This window comes from Lathamus discolor, chromosome 5 (genome assembly GCF_037157495.1).
Source record: "Lathamus discolor isolate bLatDis1 chromosome 5, bLatDis1.hap1, whole genome shotgun sequence".
NCBI classification, from domain to species: Eukaryota; Metazoa; Chordata; class Aves; order Psittaciformes; family Psittacidae; genus Lathamus; species Lathamus discolor.
This window is the reverse complement of record NC_088888.1, coordinates 24,422,093-24,439,993: the sequence shown is the minus strand read 5'-3', so window position 1 is coordinate 24,439,993 and position 17,901 is coordinate 24,422,093. Positions and strand designations below refer to the sequence as shown.

Genomic DNA, 17,901 nt, shown 5'->3' with positions numbered 1-17,901 from the left:
CTACCCTTTGATGTATTACAGATCAGTCCTGTTGGTTTAGTCTTCCTTACAGCGGTATGGTGCATGCTTCAGGCCATAACCACACTTAACTAAATTGATGAAAGTGAAACATTACTGAAATCACCTGAAAGTGGCACTTCAGGGAGTTAATGACCACAGTGCAGACACTGATGGGCTGGTTTGGGCAATAAAGGTGCCTTCGGTGCCACTATCTTGAGGGCTTTACTGAACTTTTTGATATAAACTGCACTGTGAGTAGCGGACCATACGTGAACATAGAGGTGGGTTCACAATATCTGGACCTCAACATTCAGGCAGTGCTCCCCAGGCTTCTCTTTCAGGAAGCTGCCCTTCTGCCACCTCTCCAGCTGGGAAAAGGAACCTGCAGGTACTTGAAGTACTGTCCTTCCTGCCATGGCCCACACATTTGTAAAGCATGACCATGATAAGGAGCAGTTACAAAGACTGCCAAAGCAGAAGCAAAGTAAGGAGGGAGATTTTGCCACCCTCCAGCTGTAGTGACCGCACCAGTCAGTATTTACTTGCACTCTGCATTAAACACCAGAGTATAGAACAACCTCTATTTACCGCAAGTTCACACAAGCGGCTCTCACCGAGAAAGCTTTTGTTATTCCACACTCAGGAGCTGCTCTGAACGCACAAAACGTGAGCATACGTTGATCCACGAGCACATTTCCCTATAAACAGACACACACACTCAAAGTTTGACAGTAAAAGTCCCACACTGGTGTTGCCTTTGTGTAGCGCTGTGACCTGCACCCAGCCGCTCTCGGGGACACAACAGCCTCACGGCACAACAGGCTGCATGTGCATGAGCCCACGCTGCCGCCACGGATGCATAGATTTTTCCCATCACCTCTTTTCTTTCTTTTTTATCTCCCTCTGGAGCTCGGCCAATTCCCAAACCCAAGCCGTTTCCCTTCCAGAAAAAAAAAAAAAACACAACAAGAAAACAAAAAAACCTATGTGCTCCAGGTGAGGCTCGAACTCACAACCTCGGCATTGCTCGGCTTTAGTACTGCTATATAAGTACCGCGCGCTAACCGATTGCGCCACTGGAGCCCTGACACAGGCGCCTTCCGAACTGTTTATCAAGGACTCGCCCGCCCCGGCGAGGGAAGAGCTGGGCTGCACTCCGTCTGGTAACGGCCGCTCACAGCGGCGCGGGGAACGTGGAAGGGAGCCGGTGTATGCAACTCCCGTCGCGAAGGAAGCAGAGCGACTGCGCTGCCGGACAACACCCCCCCCCCCCCCCCCCCCACCTTCGACCGCAGGGTTGGCGGGCGACGCGCTAGGGAGAGCCCGGCCCCCTCGCCGGGCGGCCCGGGTCGAGGAGCACCGCCCTCTGCGCTGCCCAGGCGACGTTGCCGGGCCGGCCGTGGCGTGATACAACAAAGCATCCTGATGTTGTTTGTAAGGCGCTTTGAGCCGCACGTCGGGGGAGTTCATCCGCACGGTCATTTAGAGCGGTGGGGGAATGACGCACCCGTTTGTCCAAAACAGAGAAGTAACTGCTGACAGCCAGTAACTAATTACAGCCAGGAAATAAAGTGGTTGTCCGTCCAGCTGCAGGAGCGGCAAGCGCTGCGGCTTTGTAGTGCTCTGCCCGTGTGTGCGGCCGGGCACTTCCAAAGCAAGTAGTACAGGTAGAAAGGAATCCTAAAATGACAGTAAAAATAACTAAAAGCAGTGGGTCACCCCATATGGGTAATTCACTGAGGGCTTATTTCACCTCTGGACTGACTTCATCTTAGTGTAAGCACAGGACATCTGTAACATAAAGACATTGCATATACAAGGTCTAAACTGCTTATTTCAATACCTGAAGGTTTTGTCTTGCTGCTTTACAGAATCCCAGGCAGGTCTGGGTTTAAGGGACCTTAAAGCTCATCCAGTTCCAACCCCTGCCACAGGCAGGGACACCTTCCACTGGAGCAGCTTGCTCCAAGCCCCTGTGTCCAACCTGGCCTTGAACACTGTCAGGGATGGGGCAGCCACAGCTTCTCTGGATACCCGGTTCCTCTTGGCACATGGAGCGGCAGTTACATGTGACTTCATTACCTCCGCCCACGTCTGATCTATAAATGAGCTGAAACCTTTTAAGTCTGTTTTGAATGGAGACGAGGTGCTTCTCACTAATCAAACAAGTTGTTCTGCTGTTGGTTATTATTCCTGTAGGTATTACTTCGAATATGGTTTGGTGGTATACACTGTTGACAAGTAGAGTAACATGCAGTTGCTGTATTTGACCATTATGAAGGTGGCTGGCATAGAGAAAAAGACAAAAAGAAAAAAAAAAAAGTTAATTTCTCAGAGAAATTTTCCATCCTCACATAGATTTTAGCTGGCATACCAGAACACAGCAGCTACCTTCTTTACCCTTAGCAGTGCATCATTACACTAAAAAATAAGAGATTCTATCCCACACAAAGATTGCTGTGAAGATAATTTCATTCAAACAAGTGCTTTTTTGGTAAATGCAAGAATGTGGGGAGGAATCAAAGCTGAAGCTGTGACCATAGAGACAAGCTGTTTTTTGCAGATTTAACCTTAGACTCTGGCAAGAGGGAGGACTCAGCAAGTCTAATTTTGGTGTTTATATAGACAATGATCACTCCTTGTTGTAATTTAATTAGCCTTCCTGTAAAAGTAACAGTGGTGACAGTGAAGATTCTGGGAGTTTTTGTGGGATCTTTAACTCTGCTATTGTGCTCTGTGATACACTTCACAGTTGTTTCTTATGTTTGTCTCCACAGACTGAGGCCCTTGACAGTATGCTTATGAATATAGCAGTGAAATTTGTCCACATGGATTAGTCTGTGGGAACACAGCTATACTTGGGTTCAAGTAGTAGGCTTGTTACTGATCTGAATATAGTCGTGGGTTTTTTTAATGAAAAAACATTTATATTAAAGTGCTTCATTTGTATTTTTTCTCAAAGAACAAACAAAAATCACAGCAACAGGAAGCTGGGTGAAATGGGTTATTTCTTTGTATCTATGTCTTCTCTTTCCCATTTCTTCACATAAAAGAAATTAAAGTTGTCCTAATGCTGCAGAAAATTACTGCTTCTTGCTGCTTGTGGAATCTCCAGATTATCACTTCATTATTTTAACACTAATGTAGCTAAATCAGTCTCTGTATTGCACAGGGACAGAAAGGCAAAGTTGAATTGATACTAAAAGGATTTTGTCCTCAAATTGCTTCACTTCCCCAAGTGAAGATTTTTCAGACCACTTGTTAGCACTAAGTAGGAAAAAAAACCAAGGCCTTAAGATCCAATTTTCACAATGTTGTTTGTTTTCAAGAGTAGAATGGGCAGAGTGGAGCAGGCAGCATGTATGCTTTATGGCTGCATGCTCTGTTTCCCTCTCCCCTTCCCATGGGACAACCATTCCAGGAAAATAAATATTATGCTCCATCCCTGGCAGTGTTCAAGGGCAGGTTGGACACAGGGGCTCGGGGCAAGCTGCTCTAGTGGAAGGTGTCCCTGCCTGTGGCAGGGGCTGGAACTGGGTGAGCTTTAAGGTCCTTTCCAACCCAAACCATTCTGTGCTTCTATGTTTCTATGATTCTATCACTTTAATACAGCTAAAAACCCTGGCCAATGAACCTGAACACCTCTTCTAACTGAAAACATAGTATTTAGCTTATTATGTGCTTTATGTTAACATACCCTGCTTGCAGGACACCAGCTAGTAAATTTAAGTCTTTGATAGTTCTGGTGCATGAGGAAAGTAGAAAAATCAAGTAGGTGCTGTTCTAAACTCTTTTTTTTTTTCCAGTCCCATTTATTTTCTTGTGCCCTCAATGCAGAAGATGGATTATTTTTTGTGTAGCAGTTCTGTGCTTCAGTAGTCTTGCACTTCTTTGGCAGCAAAAGCTAACGAATCGAGTCCTTACCTGTACATAAAGGGAAGGATCTGAGCAGAAAATGAGAGCAGAAACCCCAGGTCCTGGAATGGGCTTTGATGGACAATGAAGAGTCATTGTGGAGTAGACCAGCATGAAAAATCCGGACCTCAGTGAGGCCACAAGGCATACTTACGTACCTGAGTCTCAAGAGACTGCAACGCTGGCTCTTTTATTTGCTTCTCCAATATACTTCACAGAAATAGGGCCACATGGCCATGAGACCATTTCTTATCATGGAGAGACTGTTAATTAAATTTTTCAAAACCTACTGATTTCAGAAGGTTGCAGAAAATGCTACCTAGGTAAAGAAAAATGGTAATAGTAATCTCAGCTTCATACTAAAGGTGAATTTTACAAGTGAACTTCGTGTTTGCTACCTGAGTAGGTCTAGTTACCGGGTTTTCTTACCTCACTCTAGCCACAAAATGGATTTATCAGCCTATGTTAGAGGTAGTTTTCTCTTTACCTTGTATTCTGCCTAGTGGAAAAAAGTAGAGACTAGGGATTAGAGTGGGGGTTGCAGACAATAGCCCTGCAGCTACATCTGGCACATCAATTTTGTGGTGAGCAAGGCTTTATTCTATCAGTTCCAGGATCTGTGTTTTTTCCTACTGTGGCTTTGTGTAATCTCTTGGTTTTCATGCCCACAAATGGAGCTCTGCTCCACAATACACATTACTAATGATGACTCAAGCCATTAAAACAGTTCTCCTCCAGGCTGGGTCATAATCCCCTAAGTGAAAGTGGGTTTTAACCAGAAGATCTCTTTCCTTAGCAGCTAAATATTGTGCCAGCAGCCTACAGTAAAAAAAGCACTGCGATGTTGCTGTCTGTAGGTCCAAGTCCAGGCCTAATGACTTGGCTGTGCACTGGTGTCTCACCACAGCCATTCTGGTGGTAGAAATTTTTTGTGTGCTAAATAAATAATGTAGGGTCTGGTTTGTTTTGTTTTGTTTTTTTGTTGGTTTTTTTTTAATATATATATATATAATTGAGTGAAATAATAATTCCTTTGAGCTTATTTCAGAGGAAATTCTCGCTAGTCACATTGTGATTGTACTGATAGAGTGGAACTCTGATCCGCACGTGGATCATCTCATCCCACAATAAATGAAGGGTTCTTTTTTAATTATGTAATTAGTATAAACTAAACTGCAAAGAATTGGTAGAGGTGAAGGTAAAACAGCCACCCTTCCACATACAGGCACAAGAGCATGGTACCAGTCCAAACTCACGCTCTATTGCTTTTTTCCACTGGAAAATTATAAGAACTCCCAGATTTGTACTGTTTCAGCATGCTGACTGTTCCAGCAGCTGCACTGCTCATATGCACAAGCTATGGAGGCTGTAGTCCTCATTTTTAAAAAAATCATATTAGAACCTTTGTCATGGTTTAAGCCCAGCCTGCAATCCAGAACCACGCAGCCGGTCGCTCACTCCCCCCTTCCTGTCCTCCCCCTGGTCCTGGAGAGATGGGGAGGAGAATTGAAAGAATCTAACTCCCATTGGTTGAGATAAGAGCAGTCCAATAACTAAGGTATAACACAAATCACTACTGCTACCACCAATAATAATAATGATAAGGGAAATAACAAGGGAAGAGAATACAACCACTCACCTCCAGGCAACTGATACCCAGCCCGACCAAGCAGTGATATAACCCTTCCAGGTAACTGCCCCCCGTTTATATAGTGGGCATGACATGCTGTGGTATGGAATACCTCTTTGGCTAGTTTGGGTCATGTGTCCTGTCTCTGCTTCCTCCTGGCTTCCCCTCCTCCCTGGCAGAGCGTGAGGCTCAGAAAGTCCTTGGTCAGAGTAAACATTACTGAGCAGCAACTAAAAACATCAGTGTTATCAGAGCTGTTCCCAGGCTGAAAGTCAAAAAACACATTACTGCACCAGCTGCTAAGAAGGAGAAAAGTGACTGCTACTGCTGAACCCAGGACAACCTTCTATCCATACACATTCACTAAGCACAGTGTCGATATTGTCAGAAGACTAAACTACATCAAGAGCAACTGAAAAGTGCTAAAATGTCTTGGGGTTTCTGTTTACCACCCATTTCACATATTTCAAGTCCAAAACCAAATGTTTATGCATTTTCTTATTTAAAAATGGGGGTGGTGGGGAACAGAGTGAGGAATCCTGTAGCAACTATGCAGATGTTGAACAAGAATTCATGAAGGAATAAAGACAAACACAGGTCTGGAATGCCTGGTAGTTCTCAGTTTCTTGTTTGCCTGATAATTTGATGACAACGTGCTGCATTTCCCCAAAGGGCATCACAAAGCCAGGTTCAGCTCTCCAACAAGCCCTGCTACAACACTGGCAAAGAGTGGATCAAATTAAAATGAGCACTTGTGGACAATTTTTGTAAGCTCAAGTTGATGCAGTAAAGAGAATTAAGAAACTTCCTGAGGGCAGAGTCAGTCTTCAATGAAAATACGTATTTTAAAAAACACTAGTCAATTATTAGCTAAGCTGCCAGAACATTAGAACTCTTTAGAAAGCAACCTTTGACTCCTGAACCCATCCCCTTTGACACTGAAACCTGAAGACACCTCTTCTACCAACCAATCCCCTGAGCTGTGGGGATGGAGTCACATGCAGTTTGCTCACAGAGAAAGCCCTCTGCAAACTCTAGTATCCCCATCAAAACTTTCAGAGCTGGTGAACCATGGAGCTCCTCATAAATGTAAGAAAATGGATAGAAGATAACAAATCTGCCTTTTTGCCACCTGTGTGCAATAAGCTTATGTAAGTAAATGAAGTTATTCTTTCTTAAACCAGTTCTTAGATATAGTCTTAGCTATAACAGGAAGCTGCTAAAATGCATACATTGTAAATGCATACATGGTAAAATCAGTAAGAAACTGTGGTTCCTCTCAGACTAAAGTCAGTGCTGTTTCAAAGAACAGGAAATAAAGTGAAATGTTTTGCAGTAACTCAGCATCAGCTGTAAAGATCAACTCTAACATAATACATTTGCCTCAACTTAAAGTCGCTTGTAGGCCATTAGACTGAGTTAAGGGGATTTGTGTCAGGCCTTGTGACAATAAACTCATAGAAATCAGAGGAAGTGGCATCCACGTCCACAGAGGATAAGGTTTAGTAGTAGCACAGAGTAGCACCAAATTACAACCTGAAACAGTTGTTAGAGCTGCTGAGAGTTGTTACATCATTGCAAAGGAGCTAAAGCTGCACAAGCAATCAAAACTGGTAGGACTTACCGCTGGAAGACAAGAAGAAAGGAAGGGCGGGGGCACCAGAAGAGCAGGTTTCCAGGGCATTTCCAGAGCTGTCAAGGAAGGATAGGGAGGCTGAAGAAGCAGCTTGAAGCTATGAGTTGTATTCCAAGTGAGACAACTGATACAAGGAAAAAGTGTGGGCATTATGCAGTTGTACAGCATTCATATTCTCAGTGTCAAAGCTCATAAACAAATTGCAGTGTAAGGAGTCCAACATGTGCCACCTTCTAGTCACAACATTAGCAAGAATTCCTTTTGTCAGTGAAGCTGAGGATGATATATTTTGTCTAAAATTATATATACAGAAAGCTTTCATAAGAAAGGATTCTAAGGAGTAATATAAAGCTATAAAACCAGGTTTTATAAAGGAAAAGCTTTTTTTTTTTTTGCTTTCAATGAAAAATAATAATCTTGCTTTACTATTTGGATCCTGAAATGTTGCTGTCTGTAGGTCCAAGTCCAGGCCTAATGACTTGGCTGTGCACTGGTGTCTCACCACAGCCATTCTGGTGGTAGAAATTTTTTGTGTGCTAAATAAATAATGTAGGGTCTGTTGTTTGGTTTTTGTTTTTGGTTTTTTGTTTTGTTTTGTTTTTTATATATATATATATAAAATTGAGTGAAATAATAATTCCTTTGAGCTTATTTCAGAGGAAATTCTCGCTAGTCACATTGTGATTGTACTGATAGAGTGGAACTCTGATCCGCACGTGGATCATCTCATCCCATAATAAAAGGAGGGTTCTTTATTAATTATGTAATTAGTATAAACTAAACTGCAAAGAATTGGTAGAGGTGAAGGTAAAACAGCCACCCTTCCACATATAGGCACAAGAGCATGGTACCAGTCCAAACTCACGCTCTATTGCTTTTTTCCACTGGAAAATTATAAGAACTCCCAGATTTGTACTGTTCCAGCATGCTGACTGTTCCAGCAGCTGCACTGCTCATATGCACAAGCTATGGAGGCTGTAGTCCTCATTTTTAAAAAAATCATATTAGAACCTTTGTCATGGTTTAAGCCCAGCCTGCAACCCAGAGCAATATTTTCAGTTTTAGTTACTGAACTAATAAAAAACTTATGGGTTTTTATAAAAAAAAAAAAAAAAAAAAACAAAACCTCTTAACAGCAGGTTACAAGACACTCTTTCTCTTGCCCCTTTTTTTTTTTTTAATTGCTTTTCTCTTCTTTTATTCTCCAAAGTTGATTTGAATTTATTTCATTAATTACTAGTTGTGTTGTTACTGTTTTGGTCTTCCTGCCCTTTTTTAGTAGGAGTGTTTATTAATGCAGAAGTATTACAGTGCATTCTCAAAACTGAACATTAAATCTGCATGGTACAAACAGATCTGATTTCAGTTCCTTATTTTAGGATACAGGCATGAAGCCAAGTGCTGCAACATATACAACTTCCTAATACGAAAATGATCAATTTAAGAACTGTAACCTAATTTAATTATTTAGATTTTTATTTGGCCAATTAATATGGCATTCAAAGCTTATTATTTCTGCTTTACTAGTCCCAAATATGTTGCTTATTATCATTTAAATACTCTAAAAAGTAAACAAGATAATGGTAACAGATCAAATATGTATATTCAGCCATTCAGAATAGCTTCTCTCAATTAAGGCTTGCAAGGTGCTAACAGAGGGACACATTGTTCTTCTCTGTGTTTCAGGGGAATATGGCTCTGCTGGTTCTGTGATACTAGCATCTCCTGTTAGCCCAAGTATTGCCCAGAATCTCCTCACTGAAAAGCAGAGGTCAACACACCTCAGTTCTCGTATCAAAGAGGTTAAGACAAATTTGTATCACAGGCATCATTTATAAGGGGGGTGGGGTAGGTGGGAGGGCAGGTAACAAATGAAAACCTGCTACCTTACTTCTTTATTAATGTAAGTATAATGGGGGTTATAGCTGTTCTTTTTGACAGCTGAGAGAAGTGCTCATTTGTGCTCTTAAAAGGGGCAGAGATAAGCCAAAGGGCCTGAACTTCCTTTTCTGAATTAGCTACAACCACAATGAAACTATGGTAATGTTCCACCTTAGCAAAACCAGTATAAATAGAAGAGGAATTTGCTGATAATTTCTACCATTGTATCTCTAGTAATTCTACCAATGGGGGGGGAAAAAGTATGTTTTTACTTTTATTAACTTTCTAAAGTGTTTTACCTTTACAGATCCTGATCCAATCAGCTCAGGTTGAAAGAAATTCTTTTTCCAGCTTCTTATGTAGTATCCTTTACCTTCACAGTTGGTAACTTGCCCATTTTCATAGCTGGAAGCACTGAAATACCAGGAGGGAGGTAGCTAGGCTCTGGTCAATCGGCAGGACAGTCGCAGAGCAGAGATTCATCCAAGAGCTCTTGAGTTCTCGTTCTAGATGTTGCTTAGCATTCGGCCTTGTTTCACTGACTCACTGTCCTCAAAGTATTCAAAAGTAATCATCAATGAAATAAAGACCATCAGGAGTGGAGGTAGCTTTAAAATGTCACTTGCTTTTCTAGGCATCGCCATCAATTAAGTGTGATGTTTGTTGGAGGGCCAAATGAAAGGAAGGATTATCATATTGAAGAAGGAGAAGAGGTAACCCATAGCCTGCTTATATTTTTCTGTTTTAATTGATCTATAATGATTAAAGTGCAGCTACTTTTAAAGCTACAGATTAGCAAAGCCAGCCTCAGTGATGTTCTATTTATTAGATCTATTGAAAGACTTAAACAGAATCATTCACCAGAACCATAGACCATCTGTGCATTTCCTTTGAAACAAGCACATGATATCTGATCTGTTTTGCTATAATTCATTTACAACAGGAAACTAGAGAAGGTTGTTCTGACACATCAAAATGTCTCATTTCAACATTTTGGAGCAAAACTTTGGAAGGGTAATGATATTTTTGAAGTGCTATTTTGTTGCAGAAGAGATTGATCTATGTTTCTAAAAGTAACTCTGAAATTAAAACCACCAGAGTTAAATATTTTGATTGTCCTGAAATTACGATTTTTTTCTGCACTTTGTGAAAAAGATCAGCATTTTCAGCTTCCATTCAGGGTTGGAAGGCTAAAGAATAGAATGTCTAAATACTTTTCACATCAATCCCCTTTGTGGCACAATGGCTACAGATGCGCAAAATGCAAACATAGGAAGAAAGAGTAGAAACTGATCAAAATTGTAACAATTTACATCTACCTTCTTCACTGCCTTTTTCATGGAATTGTCCGCTTGGCCTGAGGACTCCTCTGAGTCAGGGGTATCTGAACTGGCTCTGAAGGCACCCTAAGGGAGAGGGGGTACACAAGGCCTGGCAGTGAGGATTTCAGGATGGGAGACCATTTGTGTTGCTTCCAGCAGAATAACTGAATTTCATGTAATCCCGATAAAATTTGGCCACCTAATCTAAAGTACCTTTGCAAGCCCCAGCTTCAGCATCTACACAGTTCAAGGCAGAAGTGAGTCAAGTTTAGTAAATCCTTTTAAAAATAAATCCTTTTAAAAAGTGTTTGCTTCTCACTAAATCTTTTCTCAGCCAACCCAACCATTTCACAACAGCCTTCATTACTTCTCTGTTACAGTTGTGCCATGCAGGTGGCTGTAGTCATTGTAACCATATCTGAAAGAGCAGATGCTACCTTATCACTGACTGACTCCTGCCTCTTTTGAATTGCCACTACGGTCTCACAGCTCACCCGTGGCTGTGGATAAAAGCATCTCCACCACCTACCAAGTTACTCAACACACTCCATTATGCGTGTCCATTATGTCTTTCCCATCAGCTGCTCAGGGGGAGCTCTGGCAACACCCAGGACCATGCTGGCAGGTTGTTTGGGCTGCTAAGGAGGCAAACCAGGTCTCAGTGCAGTGCATGTGAAATGACTGTTGCCAATCAGAAGAGTGTCACATCCATTCTATATTACAAGGAAATTCCAGAGATACTTAGCTAGGGAAAACAAAATGTCATTTCATCAACATGATTACATCCCTGAGGAAGGAGCAATCACATCTGCAGCATGGCTGCTTGGAAAGCACTGAAGAATAGCTAATCAGTACACTGCTTTTACGGAATATTATAAAGTATTATATATTCCATTCAAAAAAGAGTGAGTGAATTTTGTTATAAAGGTAAATGACACTAAGATTCAGATGGAAGTTGATGATTCCAACTATTTTTTTCTGTAACTCAACCTTTTTGTTTTAACACAATTAATTTATTTCTTGCTCTGAAGAATCTATTAGAGATATACACTGAGATGAACACACAAAACTGAGCTGAAGTTTAACTCGTAGAAGGGTTTGCAGTATAATGTTAAATATATAGATTTTTTTTTTTCCTTGTCCTTACAATCTTATCTCTCCCTGCATCTCCCAGTTCATACTGGATTACCATTCATCCCTGACCCACTACTGTGGGAATTAGTTACACAAAGCAGTTTAACATATGAGCCAATTTTGGTCACTTTTATGGAGGTACAAGATAGTCATACATTACATTTTAGGACAGCTTTTTATCAGGCACATTTACACCTTCCTGTGGTCAAATATAGATCCATGTTTTTCCATTAGAGAAGAATTGTGAGACAGAGTATCCTAATAAACAGGCATATTCCTGAATTAGATTTGGGATAAAAAACCCTAAACCTCATTCAAAACCATGATCAGCTCATTATTTTGTCAGGCAAAAGGTCATTTATAGTTCTGAGTGATAATTTGTAAGAAAAACTTTATAGTCATCCTATTAAAAGGCCAAGTCACAAAGTGAGAACCCACAAATCCTTTATGCAGATGTAGCTTTCATAGGCATAACTGCAGTTTTAATGATCATATGGAGCAATGGTACGAAAAAAAATCTTTAGGTTAAGAAGTACTTCTAGGTGGCTCATAACTTTCAGAGACAAGGTGAGAATTAATAAGAGGAGGGTTTTTTAGTGTAATAGTAACAAGAAGATGCCACATAGTAAGCAGGAAAGCAAAACGAAAGGCAGCGGTCTGGAAAATTAAAGGAAGAAAATTAGAAGGTATAAAAAGAATAATAATTAACAAATAAGCATATTTAGTAACAAAAGAGATGAAAAGACTGGTGAAGAACCTTGTTTCTTCCTTGAGCCACATTTTTCACCCAGAAAGAAAAATCCATGTCTCATTTTGACCCATTATGCAGTAGCAATGTACAAATCGAGACTTTTCTATCTAATGCACTCGGTAACAAGGGCTACTAGAGCATTTCATATGGTCATTCAGTAACACCAGAGAAAATGACACAGAAAGAACCTGGGGAAATGAAGTACAAGGAGGATACGTAGCTTGGCACAGAGGCCATCTAGACAGAACTTATTTATCCATGGGGATGTTCCTGGCGCAAGGTGAACTTTTGTGTAAGAGCTCTCAGCATGAACTCTTTTCCAGTACGTCTTCAGTTCCTTCTACTGTTTCATTCCCTCAGCAGCATATATATTCTTTCTTATGTTCATAAAGGTGATTTTTTCAGGGGCATGTGTTAAAATTTCAAAACTCTTTTGGAAACAATACTGATTCAGAAAATGGGTTAAGCTTTTCTAATGCTGGAAGAGGTCTATTTGGGGGTTTTCATATACTTCAGAGGTTTTTTTCCTTCCCCTATTTATTTTCCATTTTGCTATGGAAATGGTAGTGAATTACCATAAATAAAATTATTTTCATTATGGTTCTAAGGTTTAATCATGTTTCAGACAATTTTAGCTGCAATAGCAGTTATATGAAATAATCTATTTGGTTTCTAAATATGGCAAAGAGATGTGAGGTGTCCCTGCCCATGGCAGGGGGGTTAGAACTGGATGATCTTGAGGTCCTTTCCAACCCTAACTATTCTATGATTCTATGATTCTAACATTGAGAGCAAATAGAAGTTTGGCAAAGTGGCAGAAAAGTAAAGTTGGCTTTTTGAAGTATTATTCCTCTGTATTATATAAAACAAGCAAAAATGTGCCCATTATTCCAGGTCAAAGAGAGACCTGCTTACAGATCATAGCACAGTCCTGCCATGAAACATGAGGCTAGAACTGAGCATCTCAAAGCCACAGCAAAGCTATTCTGAAAACAGAGTTATGGAAAACTTACTGAAGACAGAATTACAGGTTCATTGGATCTGTCCTTATAGAATCACAGAATCAGCCAGGTTGGAAAAGCTCACCCAGTCCAACCACTGCCCACCACTGCCAAGGCCACCACTAACCCATGGCACTGAGGCCTCGTCTCTACGGTGTGTGAACACTTGCAGGGACGGTGACTCCAGCACTGCCCTGGGCAGCCTGTTCCAATGCCTGAGCACCCTGATCCAATGCCTGAGCACCCTTTGGTGCCAGATAGAAGGAAGGCATGCTTCAAATATGATCCTTTTCCATGCACAGTAGGAAGAGAAGTGGCTGTTGCTGGGATTCAAGAGTATCTGCAGAAACAAAGCAGAACAGCTTCCAAATAAACTATTATTCCCAAATGAGAAAGCTCCATTAAAAAAGTGAAAGCACACACCCAAAAATCCTGTGCATTTGGAGTTTGCTTGGAAAAGTGACATTTAATTTCACTGAATGCAATAGTGAAGACTCTGCTATATCCAAAATGAATCTTTATATACAGTGCAATTACCAGAGATCTGAACCATAACATCCCATTCCTTCAAAAAGTAACCCCAGAAGTAAAGACTGCAAAATGGAATTCCACTGGGTTCCCGGGATGGCTCTATAAGCAGCTACAGACCTGTTATATAGATTGTCAAATGTATGTGAGATAATGGAAATAATCTGTGTTTAGTAACATTTTCAAAAGCAACAAAGATTGGAGTCTACTTATTGTTACAAAAAAATCTGCCAACATTTGCAATTAAGGTTAAATGCATTTATACATATATCCTTTATATACAGAATATAAAGTACAGAATGTTTTGAAGTAGTTGCCTTAATGTTATTTTCCTATTCCTTCAGCTTTTTTACCAGGTTAAAGGAGATATGTGCTTGAAGATAGTTGAAAATGGGAAACGAAAAGACATTGTCATCCGAGAAGGGGAGGTAAAATGGGGCTGTTTTTCTGTTACTGTTGTACATAGGTATGTTAAATGAATAGTTTATAGAAAGGATTTAAACATCAGTTTATGCCTGCTGTGCAAGAGACGGGTCAGGATTATAAAAAACCCATCTTGGATGCAGTATAACAAAATCCATGTCATTAACACGATTAATGTGTTCAACATTCCCTGATTTCAATAAGACATCGAAATGTTTCTGAGCATTTCAGATACCCATGCAGATAGTCAGCAATACACTGGGAGTCGTTATTCCCCTGCATGGCATGGAATCTGCCAAGTGAATTCTAGTCGATCAGTCTCATTTACAGAGTCAGGTACATGATGCCTGCCCACCCACCCAAACATGCCATTAAGCAAACTGCCTATAACTTAGAAGTGAAGAGATTGGGCTATTTTCAACCTTCTTTAGTCCTCACAACCAGCCTCTGCAACCACCACAATACAAAAGTGGTTGGAAAAGAACAACTTATGGATAACGTACCCAGGTGCACTAGGCTGTTTCTCTTTATACTAGTGGACTTGCTAAAGCATAGACTGCAGTGCTCTTAATGACTGTGACTAGGTATTTTACTTGGCAATACTACAAGTTATTAGATGTGCTACACCTGCCACTCATCATTATTGTCACAAGCATGAACTGCACTCGGTCTTTGAAAGGATTATTAGATCTAGCAGGGCCAGCCTTTAAAACAGAAGATGTATTAGACTCAGTAACTTGAGGTTATTAAAATTATTATGACATTTTCAGTGAAGGAAATCTACATTTTCAAACCTATAAACAGTCAGAATTCACACTGGAGAAGTACATCAAGCTGACATCTTGGCATGTACCAGAAGCATTAATAAAAAGGAGCATACAATATCCATTAGTGGGAAGACTGACACTAGCCCTGGTAAAGCACAATCATTAGTTCAGTTTTGCAGCCAGCAATTGTAATGACTTGCCAAACTTGGCTAAGGGAGGGGGCAGGGCTTATTCCTTCCTTTTGCTTCCTATATATATATTTCCTTTTGTTATTATTACATTTTACTTTTATTTCTATTATTAAACTTCTCTTATCTCAATGCATGCTGCCACCTTCCTATACAGTCAGCTGCTGGGAAAAGTGTTACTCTCAAACTTCAGCAACAGACTTCTCCCAACCAGATGTTGCCTGTTTACTTCGTCACTTGCAAAAGTAGCCCCTCTTGTTTGTTGTTCTGGAGAGAATAACACTTCTCACCATGCAATCACAGGTGTTCACTGTGTTTTATTGAGCTGACAGACTTGCCTTTCATTTCCATTTCTGCCACACAAATTGCAGTAAATTTGTAAATTCCAGATGTGCAATTAGTTAGATTTTCATTTCAGTTGCGTCTGAGAATGATGATCAAACCTGGAGGTGAGGACCTGGCTGCCATAAAAGCAGTGCTGATTGCAGAATCAATGCTCACCCTTAACTGAGAAAGCAAGAAACAGTATCTGTTGGGCTGTTGGTACCAAAGTGGGTGCAGCTGCAAAGAGGCAGCACAGGATCAACAGAGTACAGGAAAAGCAGGGCAGAAAAAGGAGCAGAGGATTTTGCAGGTTGCAGGGCAGGGGAAGGATAACACAAAGATCAGACTTCCTGACACTGATGCTTTCACATTTCTTTGAACAGATGTTCCTGCTACCTGCCAGGATACCTCATTCTCCTCAGAGATATGCAAACACTATGGGTCTTGTGATTGAAAGGGAAAGATTAAAGACAGAAATTGATGGGCTCAGGTGAAGTATAAACTGTTGGTAATCTGTTAGGATTTGTCATATAAATTAGTCATGTCAATACAATACTGTATTTTATTTTCCTGATAATTTATCACATTCACATTGGCAATTTTGTACTAATTGTATCCACACATCTATTTATCTATACACACATAAATGGAGAGCTCATTTAGCATTTCATTTAGTTAAACAACAAACATGTTGAAATGTCTTAAATGTATGTTATATCTACTTATGTACAGCCTGCTTGTATCACCTTAAGTTTTAAATTCTCAGAGCTCTGTAACACAAATCAAAAATTATTAGTTTATCAATTCTGGCAAGGAAAATATTAATTCCTTTGTAAGCAATGTAAGCAAAATGATGAAGCTTTCTTGGCAAGCATGTGGGAATCTGTAAACAAAAGTAAATTTTCTTAACACTAACCCCCTCTACATTGTACATGCCTCTGCCTGGCTTTTATTGCCTTATGAGAACAATGCCTTCAGAGAAATGAGAGGTTTACTTTGTATTCTAGTGGAAGCAGGGCTAAGCCTTGTCCTGTACAAGAATTCATAAGTCTAAGAAGGCAAGTCACAGTAGTAACATTAACTAAGTTAAAAATCTGTGTTGATACTAACTGGGTAACAGCTGACAAAAGGGAGTTTACAGCTATTCATATAGCCTATGTAGATTTAAACCAGTAGTAATAGCTAATGTACCATTTCTGCCCTTTTGTCTATTGTTCTGGTTGCTGCATGGGTGGTGTCATGTATGCAGAGCTAGAAAGACAGACCTTTTCATTCAAACCAGAGAGGCTAAAGAAAGAAAGAGGAAACTAAGAAAGGGACCATTCAAACAAAAAAAACCCCACCAATAAAATACACAACAAAAACCAAAACTCACTTGATTGGATTCCAAGCTAAAGAGAAATCCAGATAGTTTAAAACACTGTTAATCTGTGCACCTGTCCCTTTTCTTCCTTTCATTGCAGGTCTGTGGATTGTGAACACTTACATGATTAAAAAGTAATTTCAAGCTGGAAACAATTGCCCAGTGATTCAGATAACAGTGTTTATCTGTAATAAAGGAACACAAGTAGCTTTAGGTAACTTTAGGTAAAATAACCTAAACACAAAGTCCATGAATGGTAGGAGTTAGATGACAAATGGATTTTTAGGGATCCCAGGTAGATCTAGAAATCTGCACTCCAATGAGTCATGCTCTTGTGGAGAAATTAAACTAAAAGCTATGGTTTGCAGGTGGAAGAAAACTGTATTAACAAAGCACACTCTTAACTGAAAATATATAATCAGATGCCTGAAAAGAAATCACTTACTGGTTTTAGTGCCCTTGTTTTCATACTGACATGATGAACAAAGACACCTGAAGTTTTAAAAGAGAACAGTTGTATACTTTTGAACCTGCACTGTCTCTCTGTGTGCTCCTGGGAGAGACTGTTTGGGATTTATGACCAGAACCTCTAATCTTTTTAAAACTCTTTCCTCCCAGCCATCTGCAGTGCTGTACAAGAAGTCATAAAAAACTTTGAAGTATGCTGATTCAAGGTCTAATATTATGTTACTGTTCCATTATTTATCATGCATAGAAGTCTCAGTCATAAATCAGAGCTCCCAGCATGCTGATTACTGTACAAGTGAAGAATAAGTAGCTTGCACCAGTGTTTCAGCCTAAGTAATGATTACATGCTCTGTGCCATAAGAAGAAACAAAAAAACCAAAAACCACTAGCTAATCTTAACCCTATGGTGAACAAATGGAGGAACAGCCAAGTCTGATGTTGGTTGTGTGATCCTAGTAAGGTGCAAAGTCCTTTCCAGGTGCAAAGCCTTTTCCCAACCAAGACATCTGTAACCTCTGTCTTCTATGTAGATTCTCTGTGTTCAAAGTTTATGCTTGTAGCACAGCTTTT

The 17,901-nt window shown here is 40.3% G+C and overlaps 1 protein-coding gene, 1 long non-coding RNA gene and 1 other non-coding gene across 3 annotated transcripts; 1 reads left to right on the top strand and 2 right to left on the bottom strand.

The window, feature by feature from the left end:
* Positions 1–988: 988 nt before the first annotated feature.
* TRNAI-UAU (transfer RNA isoleucine (anticodon UAU)) lies at positions 989–1,083 on the bottom strand. The gene is made up of 2 exons: positions 1,046–1,083; positions 989–1,024 (listed from the first exon to the last, which is right to left on the bottom strand). It is a non-coding gene; the product is annotated as a tRNA-Ile (tRNA).
* Positions 1,084–1,716: 633 nt separating this feature from the next.
* On the bottom strand, positions 1,717–9,819 carry LOC136014919 (uncharacterized). Its single transcript, XR_010612973.1, has 3 exons — positions 9,362–9,819; positions 7,170–7,237; positions 1,717–2,285 (listed from the first exon to the last, which is right to left on the bottom strand). It is a non-coding gene; the product is annotated as an uncharacterized LOC136014919 (long non-coding RNA).
* On the top strand, positions 6,509–17,890 carry LOC136014916 (3-hydroxyanthranilate 3,4-dioxygenase-like). Its single transcript, XM_065680072.1, has 5 exons — positions 6,509–6,696; positions 9,697–9,775; positions 14,143–14,226; positions 15,884–15,990; positions 16,964–17,890. The coding sequence occupies exons 1-5, from the start codon at positions 6,617–6,619 to the stop codon at positions 16,992–16,994; spliced, it is 381 nt and encodes a 126-aa protein (XP_065536144.1). The 5' UTR covers positions 6,509–6,616; the 3' UTR covers positions 16,995–17,890.
* Positions 17,891–17,901: the final 11 nt, after the last annotated feature.

What these genes read in the sequence shown, in the direction of transcription:
- LOC136014916 (XM_065680072.1), top strand. Translation starts at nt 6,617, where the DNA reads ATGGAGCTCCTCATAAATGTAAGAAAATGGATAGAAGATAACAAATCT. An exon ending in ATATTGAAGAAGGAGAAGAG is followed by an intron (nt 9,776 to 14,142) that starts GTAACCCATAGC and finishes CTATTCCTTCAG; the next exon opens with CTTTTTTACCAGGTTAAAGG. An exon ending in TTGTCATCCGAGAAGGGGAG is followed by an intron (nt 14,227 to 15,883) that starts GTAAAATGGGGC and finishes TTCTTTGAACAG; the next exon opens with ATGTTCCTGCTACCTGCCAG.